Source organism: Pleurodeles waltl, chromosome 4_1 (genome assembly GCF_031143425.1).
Source record: "Pleurodeles waltl isolate 20211129_DDA chromosome 4_1, aPleWal1.hap1.20221129, whole genome shotgun sequence".
NCBI classification, from domain to species: domain Eukaryota; kingdom Metazoa; phylum Chordata; class Amphibia; order Caudata; family Salamandridae; genus Pleurodeles; species Pleurodeles waltl.
The window spans coordinates 256,478,867-256,500,657 of NC_090442.1; the positions used below are offsets into that span (position 1 = coordinate 256,478,867).

At 43.5% G+C, this 21,791-nt stretch overlaps 1 protein-coding gene across 2 annotated transcripts in view; it reads left to right on the forward strand.

Annotated features, from left to right (window-relative positions):
* Positions 1-21,791, forward strand: part of KIAA0930 (KIAA0930 ortholog) — a 415,468-nt gene that overhangs the window by 328,749 nt on the left and 64,928 nt on the right. For both annotated transcript variants that reach the window (XM_069228262.1, XM_069228264.1), the window contains exon 9: positions 18,763-18,918. In XM_069228262.1, coding sequence (XP_069084363.1) covers positions 18,763-18,918 — 156 coding nt within the window. The remainder of the gene's footprint in view (positions 1-18,762; positions 18,919-21,791) is intronic.

Here is a 21,791-nt window from a genome sequence, read left to right on the forward strand (position 1 = left end):
TATAACAATAAAGAATAATTTCATTAATAAAATGGCACCAAAATAACAAGAATTAAATAAGGGTAACCGAAGATATGAATTAATAACGTTTTAAATCAAAATAGTGGCAAAAAGCCCAAAGGGCCATTGGGTGTCAATGATTGCAGTAGATCGGGACCTAGAGGCCACCTGAGGCTGACGGCAATGGATTGAGGGTAAGATAAACCAACAAGGTTCGACCAAGAAGGTGGTTTTACTTTTTGGCTTAGTCTTTTTTTCTCAAAGTCAAAATCTTTCAGCAGGCTGTATCTGAGCAGGTGGCTCCACAACATTAGATGAGGTCCAGGTGAATCTGTTGATTCTGGTGGGAAAAGCTCAGAGTGGGAGAAGTTCAAATTTCCATGCTCAGGAAAGTTCTTTCGCCGGCCATATATTTTGGTATCTGCTCCTAGTCACGATTTTTATCTTTGGACATAGTCTGTTTGTTTAACGTTCAGAATCCTCCATAGAGGGCTCCACAAGGCCATATACCTTCTCCATGACGTCCAGCTGGAACATATTTACTGCTGCAGAAAGAGTCCCAAGTGGGAGAGGAACCTGTTTCTTCAGCTCAGGGGCAACACACCTTGGGCTGATTGGCTTGGCAGTTCTGTCTAGGTCCTCCAGAGGTCTGAGGTTGCTTATTTTTTAAGTCCCAGGTTTTTCAGCAAAGTTGCAAGAAGTCTAGTTAGACACAGCCAAGGGTCCCAGGACTTCAGGAAAAGCACTTTTAGTTTCAAGACTCACTCAAGTAGAGGCCAACAGCAGTGTCCAGGTCTGGTCCAGTTGCCACTGGTCAGCTGGGCAGTTCAGGAAAAGATCTCTTGCAGCTTGATATATGCCTGTAGCTTACATAGGAGGTAAGGCAACTGACCTGTGAAGTCCATTTCTTTGTCCTGCATAAAAGTGGGAGCAGGTCCAGACTTTCAGGTCTCCTCACAGGTCTCAAACAGCAGATGCAGTCCTCCTTTTTATAATTTTAAAGTTGGTAGTGTTCTGAAGAAGGTGCAGAGGCTGCCACATTTATGCTTGGCACTAGCCTGTTTGGGGTGGGGGAGAGAGGGGTGAGTGCTGCCCCCTCCTTAATCTGTAGGGTAAAGGTTTCCAGAGGTAAACCTATCCTCTTTTGCAGCAGTTTCTGTGTGACCTAGCACACACAAATTCATAGTGCCCTTCTCTCACTAAATCCACACTGGAGAAACCTGTCTTTCCTTGTGCAGAGCATGTGTACCCAACCAGCGGTGTGGCCATGGTATAACATCTCCCATAAACAAAATGTGGTGATAGAAATAAAATCTGTATTATGAACCTACATAAATCTTGGATAGAACGTACGTCACTGCACAGAAAAAAGAAAAGAAGTATTGCACATGAAAAAAAAAAGTGTCAACTATGTGCCCAAAATCGTGATGTTCTGAACAGAGAGGATGTCAACAATTTATTCAGGTAGTTGGTTCTTAGCCATTTGAAGGTGTGGGTGCTATTTATGAAATAGTCCCTGTTCGAAGTACAGGAACTCCTTAGTTTTCAAAATATTTAAGATAATTTTTAGTTTTTTTCACTGGGCAGAACCTTTCACGTGTCTTCTACAACTTCACCTTTCTGTGTAAAAAACAGTTATTCAATCTTGCTTGTGTGATCCTAACTTCTTTCTGTTTTGAAAGGATAAGATCAAATACTGTTTTTGCCACTTAATTTTTTTTTCCGAAAATATTTTCGCCGAGATGAACGCATTAAAGATGTATTCCTTCACCAAGCCCGCTTGGCTAAGGCTTGATGGTAATCTCCCTTGTGATTGTGGTATTAGATGTTAAAATCCATTCTCTGGGCCTTAACTGACATTTCCGCATCTCCTACAATTGCTCGCTGAGGTGGGGCTAACTTCAAAGAACATGTGTTCTTCTTTCCGTTTAGGATGGACCTGAGTCTACTGACATTTTCCCATCTGAAGAGACATACCTTTTTGTTAGAGAAGACTTGTGAAGAGTCCATTGTTATTCCTTTTAAAGACTTTCCTCGTTAGCAGAGCAGAGGTCATTCGGGATTCTAGTCACTTTAAAAATGCCAGATATGTGACACGCCTAACAAGCCGTTTACATTCAGTTGCTTTATTATAGACATATTCTAAACTTTTTGTCACAGTGATGAATAATTGGGGTCGAGACCCCACAAAATGTCTTGGAGAATCGACGCACTTTGCATTTTTCTTCACTTTTCGTGTTTGCTTTTCCAGAAAGAGCCTCGAAGTGGGGTTTATTCGATTATTAGATTCTAAGAAAAGGATATAAACAGAGCAGCTGCTTCATCCGCTGACCGCCCGGCAGTCGGGGCATGGGCATTGTTCCAGCGAGCAGTGCTCTAGAATATCTAAAATGTTTAAAGTAAAGTATTAGTCTGCAAGTAACTGAAAAAAAACACTAATTTATGCTGCTTTTTTATGTTGTTTGTGGAACTACAGTCTTTTTAATCAAGGGAGGCAGACAGAAACCCCACTGTTAGTTGCTTTTGTGCTCCCCTTTTGCCCAGTACGCATTCCAATGACATAACCTTCAGCTAGTGGGTCATATACTTGAAATGCATTTCTCTTCTAATCTCTAGTCTAAATTTATTTTTATTTCTGCCTCTCTCGCTTTGTTTATGTTTTGAATCAAAGTTATTGCCATTTTGACATGTTAACATAATTATAAGCAAAATAGTAACAAAAGCAGGACAATTCAGCAAGTGACATTCCTGGAAATATAATCCTGTAAAACAGGTGCACATTTCAAAAGTTTGACATATCTTTTCCACTAAAGCAGCAAGAAAGAGATATTAGCAACCAGCCCTACCTTATTGGGTTTCATGAATGAATGATATTGAAGTAGCCCTTCTAACGGCTCCAGATTTTTTTATGTTTCTGGAGAAGTCCATTCCATGGGGCCCTCTTATAACATATATTTGTCCAGGCCCTTAAGTCAGTTGTTTATAGAAAGTGCTTCTTTGTGTCTTCAGTTTTGTGCTATGTCCCTTTTGGGTATCAACAAAGCCAAGTTGATAATTCGTCAGGTGATTTCAGGTTCTTCAACTACACAGAGGGCACTTTTGAGTCAAGGTTCGCCACTACAAAACCAGCTTAAGGGCTCCCAGCCTGCCCCATTCAGAACATGCAACTAACACGATAACCCCACACCAGGTTGTTGTGGACTTGGCTAGTCTCTGACATCATTGGATTCAGTGATGTCAGAGAATAGAAGGGAGATGTCCCGAGGATTCTCGGAGGGACGGTTGGGAATGGAAGAAAGCAGTGAGTAAGCAGCTGGCACTATTGTGGATGCTGTACAATAAAGACTTTACCAAACAAGTCTTGGATTCATGGACTGACTTGTAACAGTGGCGACGAGGGTCTACAGCATCCACAGAACCTGGCGTGTGATGGACTGACTACTGAGCTGATTCTGTGCTGTTGTGAAGAAGTGCTGCACTGATATTGCAAGTATTTCAGTGCTGCGCTGATATTTCTAATAGCCCAGCGTTGATACAAGAACGGTGATACTGCAGTTTTTGTTCCCTCCCTATGTTCAGCAAACTGAAGTGCCGACTTACAATTGTGTCGAGTGGCACTGCTGGTTGGTGTGCCGTGAAGTTCCTGAACTGCGGGCCCTGCAGAGAGAAGGTATTTCGCTGCATTCATTTTTTTATAAAGGCCATGGCGGTGGCTCGAGCTGTGTTGGTGGCAGTGGCTTGAACAGCGTGTGTCGGCTGTGTTGGCAGCAGTGGCTCGAGCGCACGGTTGAAGCTGTGTGCAATTTGAAAAAGAACAAGGAACCTCGCAGCGCGCTCCTAAGTCCTCGTGCGCGGTGCGCAAGAGGCCATAGCGGTGTTCTAAGAGCGGGCGGTTGAAAACTGCGCAATTTAAAAGAGAAGATACCTCGCAGAGCGCGCTCCTAAGTCCTCGTGTAAGGTGTGCCAGAGGTTTAGTGGCTTTCCAAGACTCAGAGCAATGAGACTCAGTGCTGAGGAGCCTAAGAGCAATGCGAACAACACGAGTCTCTCCCCTCCAACTATTGATTTCACACTGAAGCATCGCGAGATTGATACGGATGTCAGATCTTGCGTGTTTTACCAGTGACTAGACTGCTAACTTTCATTTTTCTGTACTACAGAACACATTCACATATACTTTGTGTACATTTTGCTTTTGGATATATATATATCTTATTGAATGGAAGGAAAGTCAATTTATGATTAACATAACTTTATGACTTAGGCACTTAGAGGATTTTGAGTATTTCACTGTATTTATTCATTATTAATTTTATTTTCTTGGTGCATATTTTTACACTATGTCTCAAATGGCTACTCTTAGTTTGTCTCAACCACCACAATTTTTATCTGAACGTGGGGAACCCGTTCTACCATGGAAAAAGTGGATTAATCTTTTTGAATCTTACTTGATTGGCATTGGTGGAGAAAAATTTTCACCAGCAAGAGAACAAGGAATTCTTCTGCATAATTTAGGTATTGAAGGAAGGAATATCTATGACAGCCTTGATTTAATTACGATTGGCACTGCAGATGGTGACCCCAGAGATGTATATGATATGTCAGTTATGATGTTGAAGAAACACTTTGATACCCGAATAAATGTAGCCATGGAAAGACATAAATTCTTCATGAGAGCACAAGCTTGAGATGAAAGAGTGGGGAATTACATTGCTTCCCTTAAGACATTAGCTCAGACTTGTGAATTTGCTGGTTTAACTGACTCTCTTATCAGGGATCAACTAGTAAGATGTACCAATAATCCAAGAGTACAAGAAAAGTTGTTAGCAAAAAATCCCTCTCTGGAAGAAGCCATCGCTATTGTGGAAAGTTTTTACAGCATGCTACTTCCTGGGTTAAGGAAATGAAGAACACCACCTCAAACTGTTTAGCTGATTCCTTGGTTAATTCGGCAGTAGCTAGAATTTCCACTCAAGAAGGTTTACAAGAAAGGAACATCATACAGAAATCAGTGGCATATCATCTGAAAGGGGCAGTGAAATGGGCAAAGTACCCAAACTTAAATGTTACAAATGTGGCAGCTCTGGACATTTAGCGAACAATCCAAGATGTTTTGCTAGGAATGTCAACTGCAGAAATTGTGGGAAGAAAGGACATTTAGCAAAAGTTTGCAAAAATCAGAAGATAAATGTGATAGATGAAACAGTGTCAAGTCAACAGTTGATCTTAAATGTGAAGTGTCCTGATATTCAAAATTCTGCTATAAGTAGTGACACCAAGTTAGTTATGCCAAAATGTGATGTAGAGATTGATGGTAAAGTTGTTCCTGTCCTTGCGGATTCAGGATCTCCTGTTACCTTAATAGGGGCTAAAAACTGGGAGACAATTTTTGGTAATGACCACATTGAACTTCTTCCCCCTGACATTAGCCCCCTAGGTTATGGGGGACAGAGGATTGATTTATTTGGCTATTCTTTGATGACAATCAAATTCAAAGGGCGTGAAATGGTAGAGAAAAGTTATGTGGCCAAACGAGGAGACAATTTGGGGTGGAGACATCAAAAAGATCTGGGCATTATTCTCAACCCAAATTCCCCTGAACAAGTCCTTTCCATATCTCATATAGGAAATGATGCCTCGATTATAAATGAATTTCCTGAGGTGTTCAGTGACAAATTGGGGTTGTTGGCAGATTTCAAGCATAAAATCATTCTTAAAGCTTCTGCTAAACCAGTGGTACACAAAGTAAGGAAAGTGCCTCATTTGATGTTGTCTCCATTGCAGGATGAACTTAATAGGTTGCTAAGTCTGGGTGTTATAGAGGAAATTGAAGCCTCAGAATGTTTGGCTCCCATTGTTTTGGTTCCCAAGGACAATGGTTCTAAAATTAGAATGTGTGTGGACTTGAGAGGTCTCAACCAGTGCATATGGGTAGATCGCCAACCTTTGCCGAACATTAATGAAACTTTAACCATGCTTTCACAGGCCAAAGTATTTAGTGTGTTAGATCTATCGGTGGCCTACCATCAAATTTTACTTCATTAAGACTCGAGACACTTAACTTCTTTTGTTATGCCTTTGGGAGATTTTCGGTTTATTAGAATGCCGTTTGGTTTAGCGTCGGCTGCTGCGTGTTTTCAAAGAGTGATGAAAGAAGTGCTTAAGGGTTGTAGTTCTGTCCTATTCTTTCAAGACGATATGCTAATATATAGTGAAGGTGAAAAGGAGCATGATGTTGCTCTCAGAGCAGTTTTGAGGAGATTAAAAGAAAAAGGGTTAACTTTAAAGAAGGAAAAAGTTGGCACAGTTTCCTATCTGGGGCACACCATTTCTGGTGATGGTATCAAACCTAAAGTGACGCTGGCTAAGCCTATCATATCAATGCCCACTCCTTCTGACAGAGATCAAGTGCGCTCATTTCTTGGTCTAGCGGAATACTACTCAAAATTTATAAGAAATTTTGCGAGTGTAGTCCAACCTTTAAGAGCCATGCTAAAGAAAGGTGTGGATTTTGTGTGGTCTTCGGAGTGTGAAGAGGTTTTTAACATTGTTAAATCCAGAATTGGAGAGATGCCTACACTGGGCCATTTTGATACCAGGAGGAAAACCTTGTTGTCCACAGATGCCAGCCTGAAGGGTTTGGTTGCAGTCCTCTCACAGTTGGTTGATGGTGAAGAGAGAGTAGTGGCTTTTGCCTCTCGTTCTCTTAGAGAGGCAGAAACACGCTACTCGGTAATAGAGCGGGAAGCTTTCCATGCAATTGGGCCGTTAACCATTTTAAGTACTATCTTTGGGGGTTACCGCTTGTAATTAGAAGTGATCAAAGGCCTTTGGTACAGATGTTTTCGTGCCGTATTATAGAGAACACGACTCCTCGTATGAAACGTTGGGTAGAAGATCTAATGGAATATAATTTCCATGTGGAATATCTCCCAGGGAAAGAAAATATTCCGGCAGATTTCCTTTCTAGGTTACCTTTGACGGACCACACTACAAATGATCAGATTCCAATTTTGTGGGTCAAGGAACCAGCTATTGATAAAGATGGATGGGAGTCAGAATGTGAGCGGGACACAGTTTGCATACTTGTTTCAGAATATGTTGTGAGGGGTTGGCCTGATTTGTGCAATTGTCCAGATGGTGTTAAAGCATTTTGGAATGTCAAAGATGAATTGAGCATTGTTGGAAATTATCTGTATAGAGGTGATAGGTTGGTTCCTCCAGTTGGGTTGTATGAGAGATTGATCAATTTAGCCCATGAGGGACTTTTGGGCAGGAACTTAACCAAATCTAGTGTCAGAGAATGCCATTGGTGGCCAGGCCTGGATAGACAGGTTGAAGCTATTGTAAAGAATTGTATGTATTGTGCAAGGAGTGATAAATCCAAAAGTATAAGAACTGCTCCTTTATCCCCGGTTTGTGTTCCTGATGAGCCATGGTGCAAACTAGGTTTAAATCTTGTGGGACCGTTTGAAACTCTACCTCACAATGAGAGATTTGTAATTGTGTTAGTTGATTGTATGTCCAAATGGGTCACTGCTAGTTGTGTAAGTGCTATGACCCCTAAAGTGGTCATAGAGTTCTTAACTGATGTTTTTGCATGTGAAGGTATTCCGAAAGTAATAGTCACTGATAAAGGAGTCCAATTTACTTCACTCAAAATGAAGAATTTTCTCAACAATTTGGCCATCTCTCACTTTCACACTGCTTTATATTCCCCTCAAGCCAATGGGTTGGTTGAAAAAATGAACCAGTTGGTAGTAGCTAGTGCACAGACTGCCATGGACAATGGCATTCCTTTAAAAACTGTTCTCAGGGTAAAATTATGGGCTCACTGGAATGCTCCTAATGCTGTTACGGGTATGTTCCCCCATCAGAATATTGAGAGGTAGATTGGCGGTTCGAAGCTTAATCCCTTTTGGTTATTAGCTGATAAGGAGTTTGGGGAATCACCTGTAGGCAAAGATACCATCCAACACCGAGTTATTGGGAATCAAGCAAAATATAAGGAAGCATTTGATGCTAAACACGGTGCTCATCAAAGGTTGTGGCACGTAGGTGACATGGTGTATGTTAAAAAACCTTTTTTGGTCAAAAAAGGGGGCGTCCAAGTTTATGGGACCGTATAAAATTGTGCAAGTAAGAAGGAATGTTGTTCTTGAAGGGGGTTATGTGTGGAGCATGTCGCGCTTAGCCAAATGTGTGAATGATAGACCAATGACTGAGAGATTATATAAGGAGGAAAATCTTGGTGGATCTGATCCAGATTCTGGAGAGAAGATTAAAAGGAGTGTAAGGAATAGAACAACTCCTAAATACTTAGAGGACTTTACATGTTAAAGAAGCTATGACAGGATCACACACCGTGTGATTACATGTTGATCACATATTGATTACTTACGGTCATTTCATTTTTATTTTCACTTGCATTAGCTGTAGCTGCATTTTTTGCCAATGAGCCTCTTTGTATTCTTTATGTTATTGTGTTTGTAATGTTATTGAAATATAGTTAAGTTAAGTTATTACTATTTCTATAGGAGGGAGATGTGTTGTGGACTTGGCTAGTCTCTGACATCATTGGATTCAGTGATGTCAGAGAATAGAAGGGAGATGTCCCGAGGATTCTCGGAGGGACGGTTGGGAGTGGAAGGAAGCAGTGAGTAAGCAGCTGGCACTTTTATGGATGCTGTACAATAAAGACTTTACCAAACAAGTCTTGGATTCATGGACTGACTTGTAACACAGGTGTTGAGTCTTGCCTTCCAGGTATGCATGTAAGACAATTGGAGAAGGAATATTTTTCAATGTGCTACAGTCTGTCTTATGTAATTGATTTATTGCAGGTAATTTAATCATATCAAGTGAAATCTCACAGAGAAAGCCACTTTTCTAGCCACCATATTTGCATGCTTCTCCTCCTTTTCGGACAATATCCCAAGATCAGCTTCCCATCTGATGTTCAGTTTTAAAAATGTGTCTGGATCACCAGGGACCAAGAGACTTGTTTGCAAAGTCCTAACTTCGTCTCTAGTTAATTGAACTCCAGGATTATGGGGGTTATTACAACTTTGGAGGAGGTGTTAATCCGTCCCAAAAGTGACGGTAATGTGACGGATATACCACCAGCCGTATTACGAGTTCCATAGGATATAATGGACTCGTAATACGGCTGGTGGTATATCCGTCACTTTACCGTCACTTTTGGGACGGATTAACAACTCTTCCAAAGTTGGAATAACCCCCTATGTCTGTTTATATTTGATGTGGGCAAGGACATGATATAGTTCAAGATATAAACAAAACCGAGTGGTTTATATCTCATACTCTGATTGTAATTCCGCAAATAGTTTAATGTGTCTGTGTGTCATTCAGTTTTGCTGTCAAGATGTAGTTCCATCCTGCCAATCCTTCCACACCCCCACATGCTTGACTCATGTTGCCACCCACAAGGACATCTCACTAGCAGATTGGCATACTAACACTCTCAGCACCCCTTTTTGTATTTTGAATCCTGTCTGCTTGGTAGCGGGAACCCTGCAGAAGACTTCCAGCATAGATAGCATGCAGGGGGGTATTTCCCATGAGTGCCCCATTCTGATCTCTAGGTTGTGATTCTAAGCAAACAAGCAATTATTTAATACAGTCAAGTATGCCACCCAGTAATGTGTCTTAATGTTAGCCATTCCATCCCTCCACATAAAATGACTGATAAAACTTTCACTTGGAAGTCCTTCTCCTCTTATGCCGGCTGCAGCGCGGCGAGGACAGCGACCTCCGACCCTACTTTGAGCAGGTAGGTCGCTTCCATCACACTTCGCTGCCGCCAGCTGCCACCTGTTCCAGACCAGACTTAGCCAGTATTTCCCTTTGTTTTCTGCACCCTCGTAGCCGCTGCGTCCCCGCCCCCCTCCCTCCTCGAATCCTTGCCTTCCGTCTCGGTTTCCCTGGTGGCCCGCCCCCCCGCTCTGCCATTGGATCACGCCACCCTCCTCCCAGCTGACACACCCTCCCTCCTTCCCTCTTATGCCGGCCGCAGCTCGGGCGCGCTGCTGGCGTGCCAAAGGCAAGCCCGTCTGCGCCCGTCCGCGCCGAGACCGCGCCTAGCGCCAGACCCCCTGGCCAACACGCCCTCCACACTACCTGTAACCATTACACCGCCGACGAACTCCATGCCTTAAACCCAGATCGTTCCTCCATCTGCTACCAATCCACACCAACGCACACCAGAGGACCTTTGGCTTGCAACGCCTGCAAATTCACCTGCAAGCCAACACCCGAACACCATACCAAAACAACAGACTGCCACCTAAGATGCATCCTGCTGAACACCCGCTCCGTCCACAAACATGCAATTGAACTCTGGGACTTACTGACCACCCACTCGCCGGACGTCGCTTTCCTCACCGAAACACGGATGAACCCTGCCTCAGAACCAGACATAGCAATAGCTATACCAGATAATTACAAAATCACCAGAAGAGACCGCAACAACAAATCAGGAGGATGAATCGCCATAGTCCATAAAAACACCATAAGAATCTCCACCAACTCCGACAACATCATCAAGTCCGCCGAGCACCTCCACTTCACCATCTACGTAAATGCCAACAACACACTCAGAGGAACACTGGTCTACAGACCTCCCGGCCCAAGACCACAGTTCTGCGATGATATCGCCGACACCATCAGCTCCCAAGCCCTCACCTCAACGGACTACATCCTCCTAGGCGACCTGAACTTCCACCTAGAAAATAACAACGATACCAACACCACAAACCTAATCGACAACCTTGCCAACCTCGGCCTCAAGCAACTTGTCACTTCACCGACCCACTCCGCAGGTCACACACTCAATCCCATCTTCTCAACCAGCAACCACGTTGCCTTCAGCCACACCACCGAACTCTACTGGACAGATCACTGATGCATCCATTTCTCCTACCAGAAACCAGTCACTCACAACCGCCCCGACGAAGCTGGAGCAAAATTTCCACAGACCAACTGATCTCCACCCTCGCCCAGACCCCCCCCGGGACCCCAGACCCCAACACAGCCGCCACCAACCTGCACCACTGGATTGAAGACTGCGCCAACACCCTTGCACCGCTCAAAAAACACCCTAACATCCAGCACAGAATCAAGGCCAGCTGGTTCACCCCAGATTTAAAGGAATCCAAACAACAATGCCGCAGAATGGAAAAAAGCTGGCGCCGTGACCCCACCACCTCCAACCGCATCACCTTCAAGGAGGCCCTACGCAGACATCACCAATTGATACGCACCGCCAAAAGGACCCACTTCAAAAACCGCATCAACACCAACGCTCACAACAGCAAAGAACTCTTCGGCATCATCAAAGAGCTATCCACCCCCAGGGCCTACTCCAACGAACCCTCGCCATCACAGGAGCTCTGCAACTCACTTGCATCTCACTTCCGTCGAAAGATAGAAGAAATCCACAACAGCTTCAACCCCATGCCCCACCAGCTAACTACAAACACCTCTGAGCCCTATGCGCCAAGCAACACCCTCCTCCTCCACACCTGGACCCCGGTCAGCACAGAAGACACCGCGAACACCATGGCCACCATCCACTCCGGATCACCATCGGTCCCCTGCCCACACCACATCTTCAACAAAGCCAACACCATCATCGCCCCCATCTCTGCCACACCATCAACAGTTCCTTCGAATCAGCCACCTTCCCAGAGAGATGGAAGCATGCAGAAATCAACGCCTTGCTAAAGAAACCCAAGGCAGACCCTGACGACCCCAAGAACTACCGACCCATCTCCCTCCTCCCCTTCCCAGCCAAGGTCATCGAAAAAATCGTGAACAATCAACTATCCCAGTACCTGGAAGACAACAAGGCACTCAACACCTCCCAATCCAGATTCCGCAAAACCCACAGCACCGAGACTGCTCTCATTGCTGCAACAGATGACATCAGGACCATGCTTGACAAAGGAGAAACAGCAGCACTCATCCTCCTGAACCTCTCCGCAGCTTTCAACACGGTGTGCCACCACACTCTCCGCATACGCCTCCACAACGCTGGAATCCGCGACAAAGCCCTGGACTGGATCTCGTCATTTCTCACGGACAGGACCCAAAGAGTCCGCCTCCCGCCGTTCCTATCAGAAGCCTCCAACATCACCTGTGGTGTCCCTCAAGGATCTTCACTCAGCCCCACACTCTTCAACGTGTACATGGCCCCCCTCGGAAACATCGCACGAACACACCACATCAACATAGTCTCCTACGCTGACGACACTCAGCTCATCATCTCCCTCACGAAAGATCCCACTACCGCAAAGGTCAACCTCCACAAAGGACTACACACAATCGCCAGCTGGATGGAATCAAGCCACGTCAGGTTAAACACAGACAAGACAGAATTAATCATCTTCGGCACCAACCCCTCAGCCTGGAACGACTCCTGGTGGCCCACCTCCCCAGGACCCGCACCCTCACCCACCTCTCACGCATGCAACTTGGGCTTCATCCTGGATTCCACACTCAGCATGACTCAGCAGGTCAATGCCATCTCCTCTTCCTGCTACAACACCCTCCGCCTGCTCCGCAGAATTTTCAAATGGATTCCCATAGAAACCAGGAAAACCGTCACCCACGCCTTGGTCAGTAGCTGATTGGATTACGGAAACGCCCTATATGCAGGAATAACAAACAAACTCCAAACAAAACTGCAAAGAATCCAGAACGCATCTGCCCGCCTCTTTCTGGACATCCCACGCTGCAACCACATCTCACCCCACCTCAGAGACCTACACTGGCTACCAGTATCAAAGAGGATCACCTTCAAAATCCTCATCCACGCACACAAGGCCCTCCACAACACAGGACCCGCCTACCTCAATGACAGACTCACCTTTCACACCCCCACCCGCAACCTTCGCTCCGCCAACCACGCCCTCGCCTACGTTCCTCGCATCCGCCGCATGACCACCGAAGGAAGATCATTCTCTCACCTTGCCGCAAAGACCTGGAACCCCCTACCACTCCACCTCTGCCTGACCCAAGACCTTCTATCTTTAAGGAAACACCTCAAGACTTGGCTTTTCGACCAGTAGCTTCCCCTCTCCCCCTCCCCCCCCCCCCCCAGCGCCTCGAGACCTTACCGGGTGAGTAGTGCCCTTTATAAATCCCATGATTGATTGATTGATTGATTGATTGATTCTCCCACAGAAAGGAGCACACGTGTGTGATGACACATCAAGAAGTCCCCAATATTCATATTTGCATAGTTTTGCTGGATGTTTAAATGCCAGGCAGGCGCATGTCGAGTCACCAAAATGCTAGGGGTTTTGGAATTGACACCATACACCCTTTGTATTTAATGACATCACAGTAAGTGATATCATATGGCCCAGGACCTTGAATCTTTGAGGACGTGATGTAACATGGCCCTAACCGCGATGATGCACAATAATTGACATTGCTGAAGTTATGTAGTAACTGTACGATTAATAAAACACAAACAAATACCTATTTTATATACCATCTTTATTAGGGTGCTGGCATGATTTTTGAAAGTTTTTTGTGTAATGATTGCCCTGACTTGTAGCAAACAGGCAAAGCAAGCGAAACAGACCTCTTTCATAGGGTGCTTGGCAGTGTTCTCCCCCGAAGAACATTTTAAAACAAATAGGGTCAAATAGGGCATTATAAAGCACAGTTACTAAGTAAAGTTTCAAAATATCCATTTGCTCTGAAATGGCACTATTTAAATATTCATGTACTTTTATAGTGTGCCAAGAAACCTGTCATTTCCCAGGATGTGACCCTGTCTTCAACAAAATGTAATTTGGGTGTCCCATATGTCAATACTTACCTCCTTTGTGCCAGGTCCATCAGTTCGTCATGGGAACCCCAACATGTTACAGGTGTCATCTTAGGCCAAAAATGACATACAATATGCCAGTGCTAGAATTTTGCTTTTATTGCCGGCCAAATGTGATCAGTGACGCTTTTATCTAAAAATTAATTCTTGTATGTTAGGGTTAGCATTTTGTCATGGTTGCTCCCCTCCCATATGCCACGGTTTTCCCCTCTTATAACAAGAATTAACCTCCAGTGTGCTAGCAACATTTTGCCACAGGTGCCCCTATGGCAAGAATTTCCTCAAGTATACCAACAGCAGCATTTTTCCACAGGTACCCGATATTCCAAGAATTACCTTTGCTGTACAAATACCAGTATTTTACCATGGGTGACCATTATTCCTAAAATTACCTCAAGTATGCCATTGCCAGTATTTTTGCCATGGGTGCTTCAAAAAGTCAAAAAAATATGTTCAGTATGCAGGACTAACGGCAGACTTGCAAGTATGAGATCTTCATTCTTACTCATTCTCACATTCAGTATTTCATACTCACTCACTCTCACACGTTCATTAGCATTGACTTGCACTCCTTCATTCTCACTCATTCTGTTACACTCACTCTTTTCTCACTCACCCATTCTTCCTCTTTCATAGTCACTAATACTCATTCTAACTCACTCAGTTTCTCACTCACACTCTCTTGCATTCACTCTTACTTCCTCATTCTCACTCACTGTCACTTATTCTCATTCTGACTCATTCATTCACGCTCGCTCATAATTTCTTACGTAATCACATTCACTTACACTCATTCTCACTCATTCTTACTCTCTCTGAATCAGTTATTCTCACTTAGTTACATCCACTCACTGCTACTCACTTATTATCACACACTCATAATCACACACTCCCTCATACCCATTCTTACCCATTCATTGTCACCCATTCACCCTGATCCACGTGCAGTCACTCACTCATTCTCACTCTCTGACTCACCCATAATCACTTACTGACACAGTTTCACTCCTTCTCACTTACTACCTGTGACTGACTGCCACTATAACTCCAGATACACAGGCTCTAACACACATGCATCCTATGTCACACAAACTCTCACCCTCAGGCATGCACACAACTTACATTAAAAGCATTCTTATTACTGGTTTCAGCAGCAAGAGAAGCTCTTCTTCCACCTCCGTTTGTTAGATTTTTTAATACACTAACAGTGAATAATATAATATTCACTAGTGTAATTAGAAAAAGGACAGAAAATAATTAGATGGGAGTCCCATGCTACCATAATGGTGAGCTGCCCCTGTGTTCTTGGCACTGATTTTGCTACCTCTGAGGCCAAGGTTTGCAAAAGCAGTGCCAGGAGTCACAAGTGCAAGCAATGGGTTGTAAATGTGACCCATAGTGACCCCTAAATTACATCCATGGAGCCAGGGTAGAGACACCACTTTCAAGAGGACAATTATACTTGTGTTAGTAATTGGAAGATCGTTCCAGCTGTGCATGTCAACTTTTAGGGAACCAAGCGGAGGAGAAGGTAACGTGGGCAGCAAGTGTCCTCCCTTCATGTCAGATAAACACCCAAGTATATGAGGCTGGTTCGCTTCATTTTTAGTTTGAACTGCCATGCCATTGCATGCTCACCCCTGAACTGGATACAGCATGGAATTGTACCAGTTTAACCGCAATTCAGAGTTCTATCTTAATATATTGAGTGTATCAACCAATATAGACTCCATCCAACGAGGGTACCTAAGGTACACAAACATGTCATCTTTATAAATGAGACACTGCATTAATTAAATAGATATTCCTGTAAGAAGAGGTGCACATCTATGGTACTCACCAGGTTTTGGGGATCATAGATGTTGCCGTTTCCCTGCATCTCTGGGTAGGAACACTTTCTCGGCAAACTTAGAGTGCCACCCCGCCCATATGAGGTCTAGTTTCTTTTGTAAGATTAACGTATTAAATCTAAGCTAAGTATTAAGTATGAAGTCTCCATTCTTAGCAGCCCAATCCAGACCACTTCTGGTGTCCCAATAAATTTTACTATTAAAAAACACTTTAGGCCTTGCTGTGCATAGGAGAATATAGTCCAGTTTAGCGGCTTTGAATGTCTTCTTTACTTCTTGTAAGGACGTTTGTTGTCCCGGTACAGCTTCATATAATTTGGAAATGTCTTAGCTTTTGATTACTCCGGTCCGAGCTCAACCTGCTGTTGCGCTGCTTTTAGAACTCATTCTCTGTTCCTGTAAATCTGGATCTTGGGAATCAGTGGCAGGGGCAGTACCTCATTTGGATGGAGGTCAAAGTTAGACAACAAATCCCACGACGTAATTTCCAAGAAAAGCTTCGAGGTTTTTTCGTTCTGCCCCTTTACGTGGTTATGACCACCCTTGTGTTCGTTTCTCCAGGCTCTACATTCATCAGCTTCAATTCTCTCTTCCAGGACCTAAGAAGTTTGTCAGGTGTATCAGCATAGGTCGTACTTCTTGCTACTGCTCAGCGTTCTCGAGTTTAGGGATACATCCCTTCTAACCATTGCATTTCTTGAATGTTGGTGAACAGCGAGGCATCAATACCACTTGACATATTTTTACTTTGAAGGAAGGCTTTGCTGTCATTTATGAACTTAAGGGTCATTTCTGTTGAGGCCTCTGGCCCAACCGGCTTGTCACTGTCCCCATCTCCTGGCAGCTTTAGCTACTGGGGAGAGATGTTCTGCCTCCCTCACAGAGGAAACAGAATGTCTCACAGGAGTGACATAGCAAGTGACCTGTGTGCGTTAATAAGCATACTTTGATGCCACTGTGGGCTCCTATACTCCCCAACAACCCGGTGCAGAGTCCCCCAGTCAGCCTCAGAGATGGTAAAATATATGGTCTGTTATGTAACCAGCGTTTTTTAGATTTCTTAAACAGGTCCGTTGGCCATGTCAATGAAGCATCTTGTGGCTAGCCACGCATCTTCAATTAATTTATATTGTTATTATAGAGATTAAGATAGATACCTTTTAACATACAGAAAATTGAGCCACCTCCCAACAGAAATGTTGTTTCCACCACTAACTCTAGGAAATATCCATAGCGCATGTCCCTAAGCCTCTAGCACCACGCCCTTCCCCATAGTCCCTCACCCTGCCACCTGCTCAGTACGCAAGCATGATGTGTGTGCACATCCATCAGGGGACCAAGGTGCCCCTAACTAGAATGCAACCTCCTAAGTCTCTTGCTTCTTACTCCCCTCTCCTGGCAGTGTAACTGATTGACTCCCTGAACTCTCTGTGTTCTAGCACTGCAGTCAGCTCACCAAGGCTTTCTGATCAATCAGCTAACATCCTGTCTGTGCAGCTGGACACAGACTCACTCCTGTTCAGTGCAAGGATACCCTCCCGAGTGATAGTGCCCTCTGCAAAATCTTCATAAAATAACGTCAACCAGGTTCAGCACAGTGTCAGCACACCTCTTGCATTACTATCACTTAGTCATGTATCTCCTGTTATTAAAAATACTTTTATTGGCAGCCATATGTAATGTACAGTATCCCACCTCTTTCTATTTCATCCATCAATTATCTTCATTCAAAGTAATACCAATAGAGTATTCAACATCACGTTTGCCTGTCTATACCTTTGTTTTAAAACCCTAATCTTTGAAATGTTGCTTGTATCTCATTAGTAAGACAATCTTGAGAAATTCTAATGCTTTCTCATTGAAAGTATTTAATTCCTGCTCAGTAGTACCAGTGCTATATCAATAAAAATAATTTCCTATTCAGAAGTGCTGGTACTATCCAGTTGAACATAGTAGAGTCTTGTGGAGCAATACCAGTATTATACAACTATTCCTGTAGTAATGCCCAATATTACAAGCGCCGTCCAGTTAAAATATGGATAGTCTCTTGGTATTCTGCAGTAAAAATAAAAAAATAAAAATCTTACACCTTGTTTCAAATTATCTTTATTGCTCTCATGTGTACCAACATAGTCTTTACCTATTTTGTACCTGTTATGAAGATCTGATGCTTCCAAAAATTAATAGTCCTTCTCCAGGTTTTGGAACAAAGATACAAATTGCATGCTGGTGTTTGCATTTTGGCAGAGGGCTAAATTCACTTTCAGGTTTAACTTTGTAACCTACAAACTGACGAACCAAGAACTGAATGTCTTTTAAATATGGCTGAAGTTGCAGTCACTGGTTACTTGACTAATTTATTTGTGTATTATAAGAAAACATTCAGGTGTGCCTAGGCATAATATCCTAGTTACATGAACTCCAAGTCGCTGTGAAAGTGAGGTATCAGGGCCTGGGTGGCTATCAACTTTAATTTTGCTTGAATTAGCGATTATATCATCACTCGCGCTCAGACCTGCAGTACCCATTAAGCGATTTGTCAGGTCGTTGTCTGTGTGTGGTGTGTTATGCAATTTTTTTTGACAAGGTAGTCCTTAACTCAACTCAATTCAATATATACGTTATGGTGAAAAACACTAAGTTAAATCTCTTCTGTTGTAATTGTTTTTAGATTTTTCTTTTATTTTATATGTAGGATAAAACTCAATCCTCCGAAATACGGTTTGTCCAACAAGGCCATTTTCAAGGCTCAACAAGTAAGACCAGGTCAGCGAACATCGTGACTGGATACTTGTTGATACTTGACAAAGTCCTTGTTTACCGAGACATGTTGTTGGTGCAAGTTGTTTCATAAAATTAATTGAAATTAAGTTTCTGAACAAAGACAACCAACAAATTCTAATTTGGAGCATTGCACAATATAAGTATTGGCTAGATTGTTCTCCTATGCGTAAGCTGTCTCTGATAGATTCAGGTTTTGACATAAGAAAACCCTATTTTGATTTTTCTTTGTAAAGTATTAATGCCCGTGATTTCCTTTTATCTTTGCAGATATGCACAATGCCACAAATCTAAGATCGCGGTCCTTATCGGGAACAGGAAGGTCCTTGGTTGGCTCGTGGTTGAAGCTAAACAGAACGGATGAGAATTTTCTACTCTATGCACATCTAACCTACGTCACTTTGCCATTACACCGTATTGTATCAGGTAACTTTCCGCTTCGTATAAAAATAGAGGCACTGTTTGCAGGGGTGGCTCCTTCGCTATGGCAAAGGAGTGTCATCCCACTGGCTGTGCCAGAAGCAGAAAAATAAAATAATAGTTTTCTATTGTTTTATTTTTCTGCTTCTGGCACAGCAGTGCAGGGAAGGGTGGGGCTGGGCCACGGGAGGTGGGAGGGAGGAGGAGGGGAAAGTGCCTCAAGTGCCCATGTGTGTTTGACCGACTGTCTGAGGCCGGCCAAACACACGCGCACTTAGGTTTATCCAACCCAGCTGCATACACAGCCGGGCTGGAGAAACTGCAAAGAACCCAGGCTTGTGTCTGAGCGGCAGTAACTGACGCTCAGACCAATCCTGATGCTGCTTACATGCTATTTATAGCATGTAAGCAGTGCTATGATTGCTGGGGAGCCTGTAATGGTGTCCCAGCAGTAAATCAAGGCGGCAGGTTGCGGCGGCAAAAAGCCTTATTTTTTAAATTATTTTTTATTGCCTTCCGGTCTGGAGGATTGGGCTGGACTATTCTTATGGAGTATGCTCAAGACTGATTTGTACATGGCTGGTCTCAGTCTAAAGTGACATAATGACCAAAAACACAATGGACTGGAATGTTGGCCCAGATACTTACGAGTGGCTTAGATTAGTTCAAGCTTTCCACCTACCAACGGTTTGCTTTCACCCTGGGTACTGTGGCAGCAATTCATTCCAGGAAGGAAATGCTGGCATGTGATAAGATGCAAAATGGCAAAGGTCAGCTTTCACCATATAGCCTCCAAAGATGAATTACTGTTTCTTGTTAATGAGATTAGTTAGCCAAGCACCTTTAGAACAGTGGTGGGTATCCTTAGACCTCTCATAAAGGGCGGTAAGGGCCTGATGTATGTACAGACAGTCCGCATATGCAGACTGTGGACTAACTTTTTGCGACCTACCTCTCATTCTGCAGTGCAGCCTGTGACCTGTCTGACCTATAGAAAAACAACCTGCCTGAACTTTATTAATTATACATTGCAGTGCTGTCACCTCGTGAATGGGGATTTAAAATGTACAGAGGGCCGCTGTTTTCTTTCCCTAATGGGAACTCGTTTATTTTAAAGCAGTCCATGCGCATGAAAGACACAGGTGCTTCTTTAAAGCAGTTTTCCATTTTGAAGGCACATCTGGAGGAGCAAACAGTTGTCCTCTGTGCAACTGGCTGCTCCCCATCGGCTGCCAGATACAGTTCTCAAAACGAAATCTGTCCCATGTGGCTAGTTGCCCCTTTGCACATCAGATGCCACACTTTTTGAGGTGATGGTGTCTGGTCTGTGATGTGCAGCTACACTTGCAGTTGCAAAGCATTGATACATTCCATTGCTGCGCCAAACTCAGACTAGGGCGTCCCTTTAGCATCTCCTCTTATTTGTGATCCACAATGGTTCATAGAAACTCTTTTACAAGTTTTTCTTGCAAAGACATTTCCAACCCATAAAAGGGCTTTGATACAGTTTGAAAATATGTTTTGCAGTCACAAACCCAACCTGTTTGCAAATCAGAGGCTTTGCAACCACAAACACATCTATGAATGAGTTCCTCTGCTTGGAATACATTGATGAGTCAAGTATAGCACCAATTTTTACACTTAAGCAGGAAGCACAGGTCAAGCGCTTGATGAAAACAACCCATGCTAACCAAACATCACTAAGACACTTATTGTAATTAATAATCTAATTCTAATCCTTCCAGAAAGGCTTCACTTCTGCTTGTCAGAGGTCCAGGGCTAAGTTTGAATTTTAATGGGACCAGCATCCTTTAAATCAGAGAGCACCCGCGGTGAGCAGAAATTCTAGATTTTCATGTGCCTGGCCCCCCACACACACACACTAAATAATTTGATATCTTTAAAGCTGTCAAATTAGGTTTCAACCCCATTATCCTGTGATTCTGTCTGTTTGTGAATTCGACAGACTCCCCAGAACGCATCCCACAAGTATTGAAACTTATGGAACCAAATGCCACCTGGTTATTTTCAGAGTTATAGTCAGGACAAGGTTTGGCCTCTACCTCCTGCGTCGGTTTGGTACCAGAATATTGAGTGCCGAATACCATGCTGCAGTAATATAGTAGCAAAATAATTGATGATAAAAATATAGAAAAGTTAGGTATATATAGATAAGTATAGATTTACTTTACATAACTCCATGTGTGTGTACCTTAATGATACATACATCTTCAAGGGGCGTAGATGTGGAGTTGAGAATAGTAAATGTATACTTGCCTATATAATCTTACCTGTACAATATTTTCATTGTCAGTATTTTGGCTACAATGTTTTGTAGCACAATATTCTTGTAGTCGATATTCTGTTATACAAGTGTTGCGCCAGAAAAAACTGAAGGCATTAACCTAATTCTGGGACTTCACAGCTAGGATGTTCCTCTGGAAATGCGGTGGCCCATGTGCAGCTGCTGCCCATTCTTCAGCATGTGGATTGGTTATGCTCATTGGGCCCAAAGATAGCTTACTTTCACAATAACCTTTGGCATAGCTATTAGAAATACCTCAGGTGTGCATTAGTGTCAGCATTTTTAATACACCTTGTGTGACGGCTAAGCACTGCCTGCCTATCTGTACCAAAGCTGTGACTTTTACGGTTGCCCTTATGCACTATGGGGCAATGCACACGCCCTTCATCAACATCTGGCTGATCAAGGCCCAGACACCTCTGCTGGCCGCTCCAGTTCAAGGACTGTTATGAATATTCTTAATTTCATGGTTTCTCCATAGACAAGTCATTAACCTTCTCAGAATCATCTTAGACTCCTCAGTTTGTAGCCTGGGCTCTGATTTTGCCTTTCCATGGAAGATCCATGGTTGACG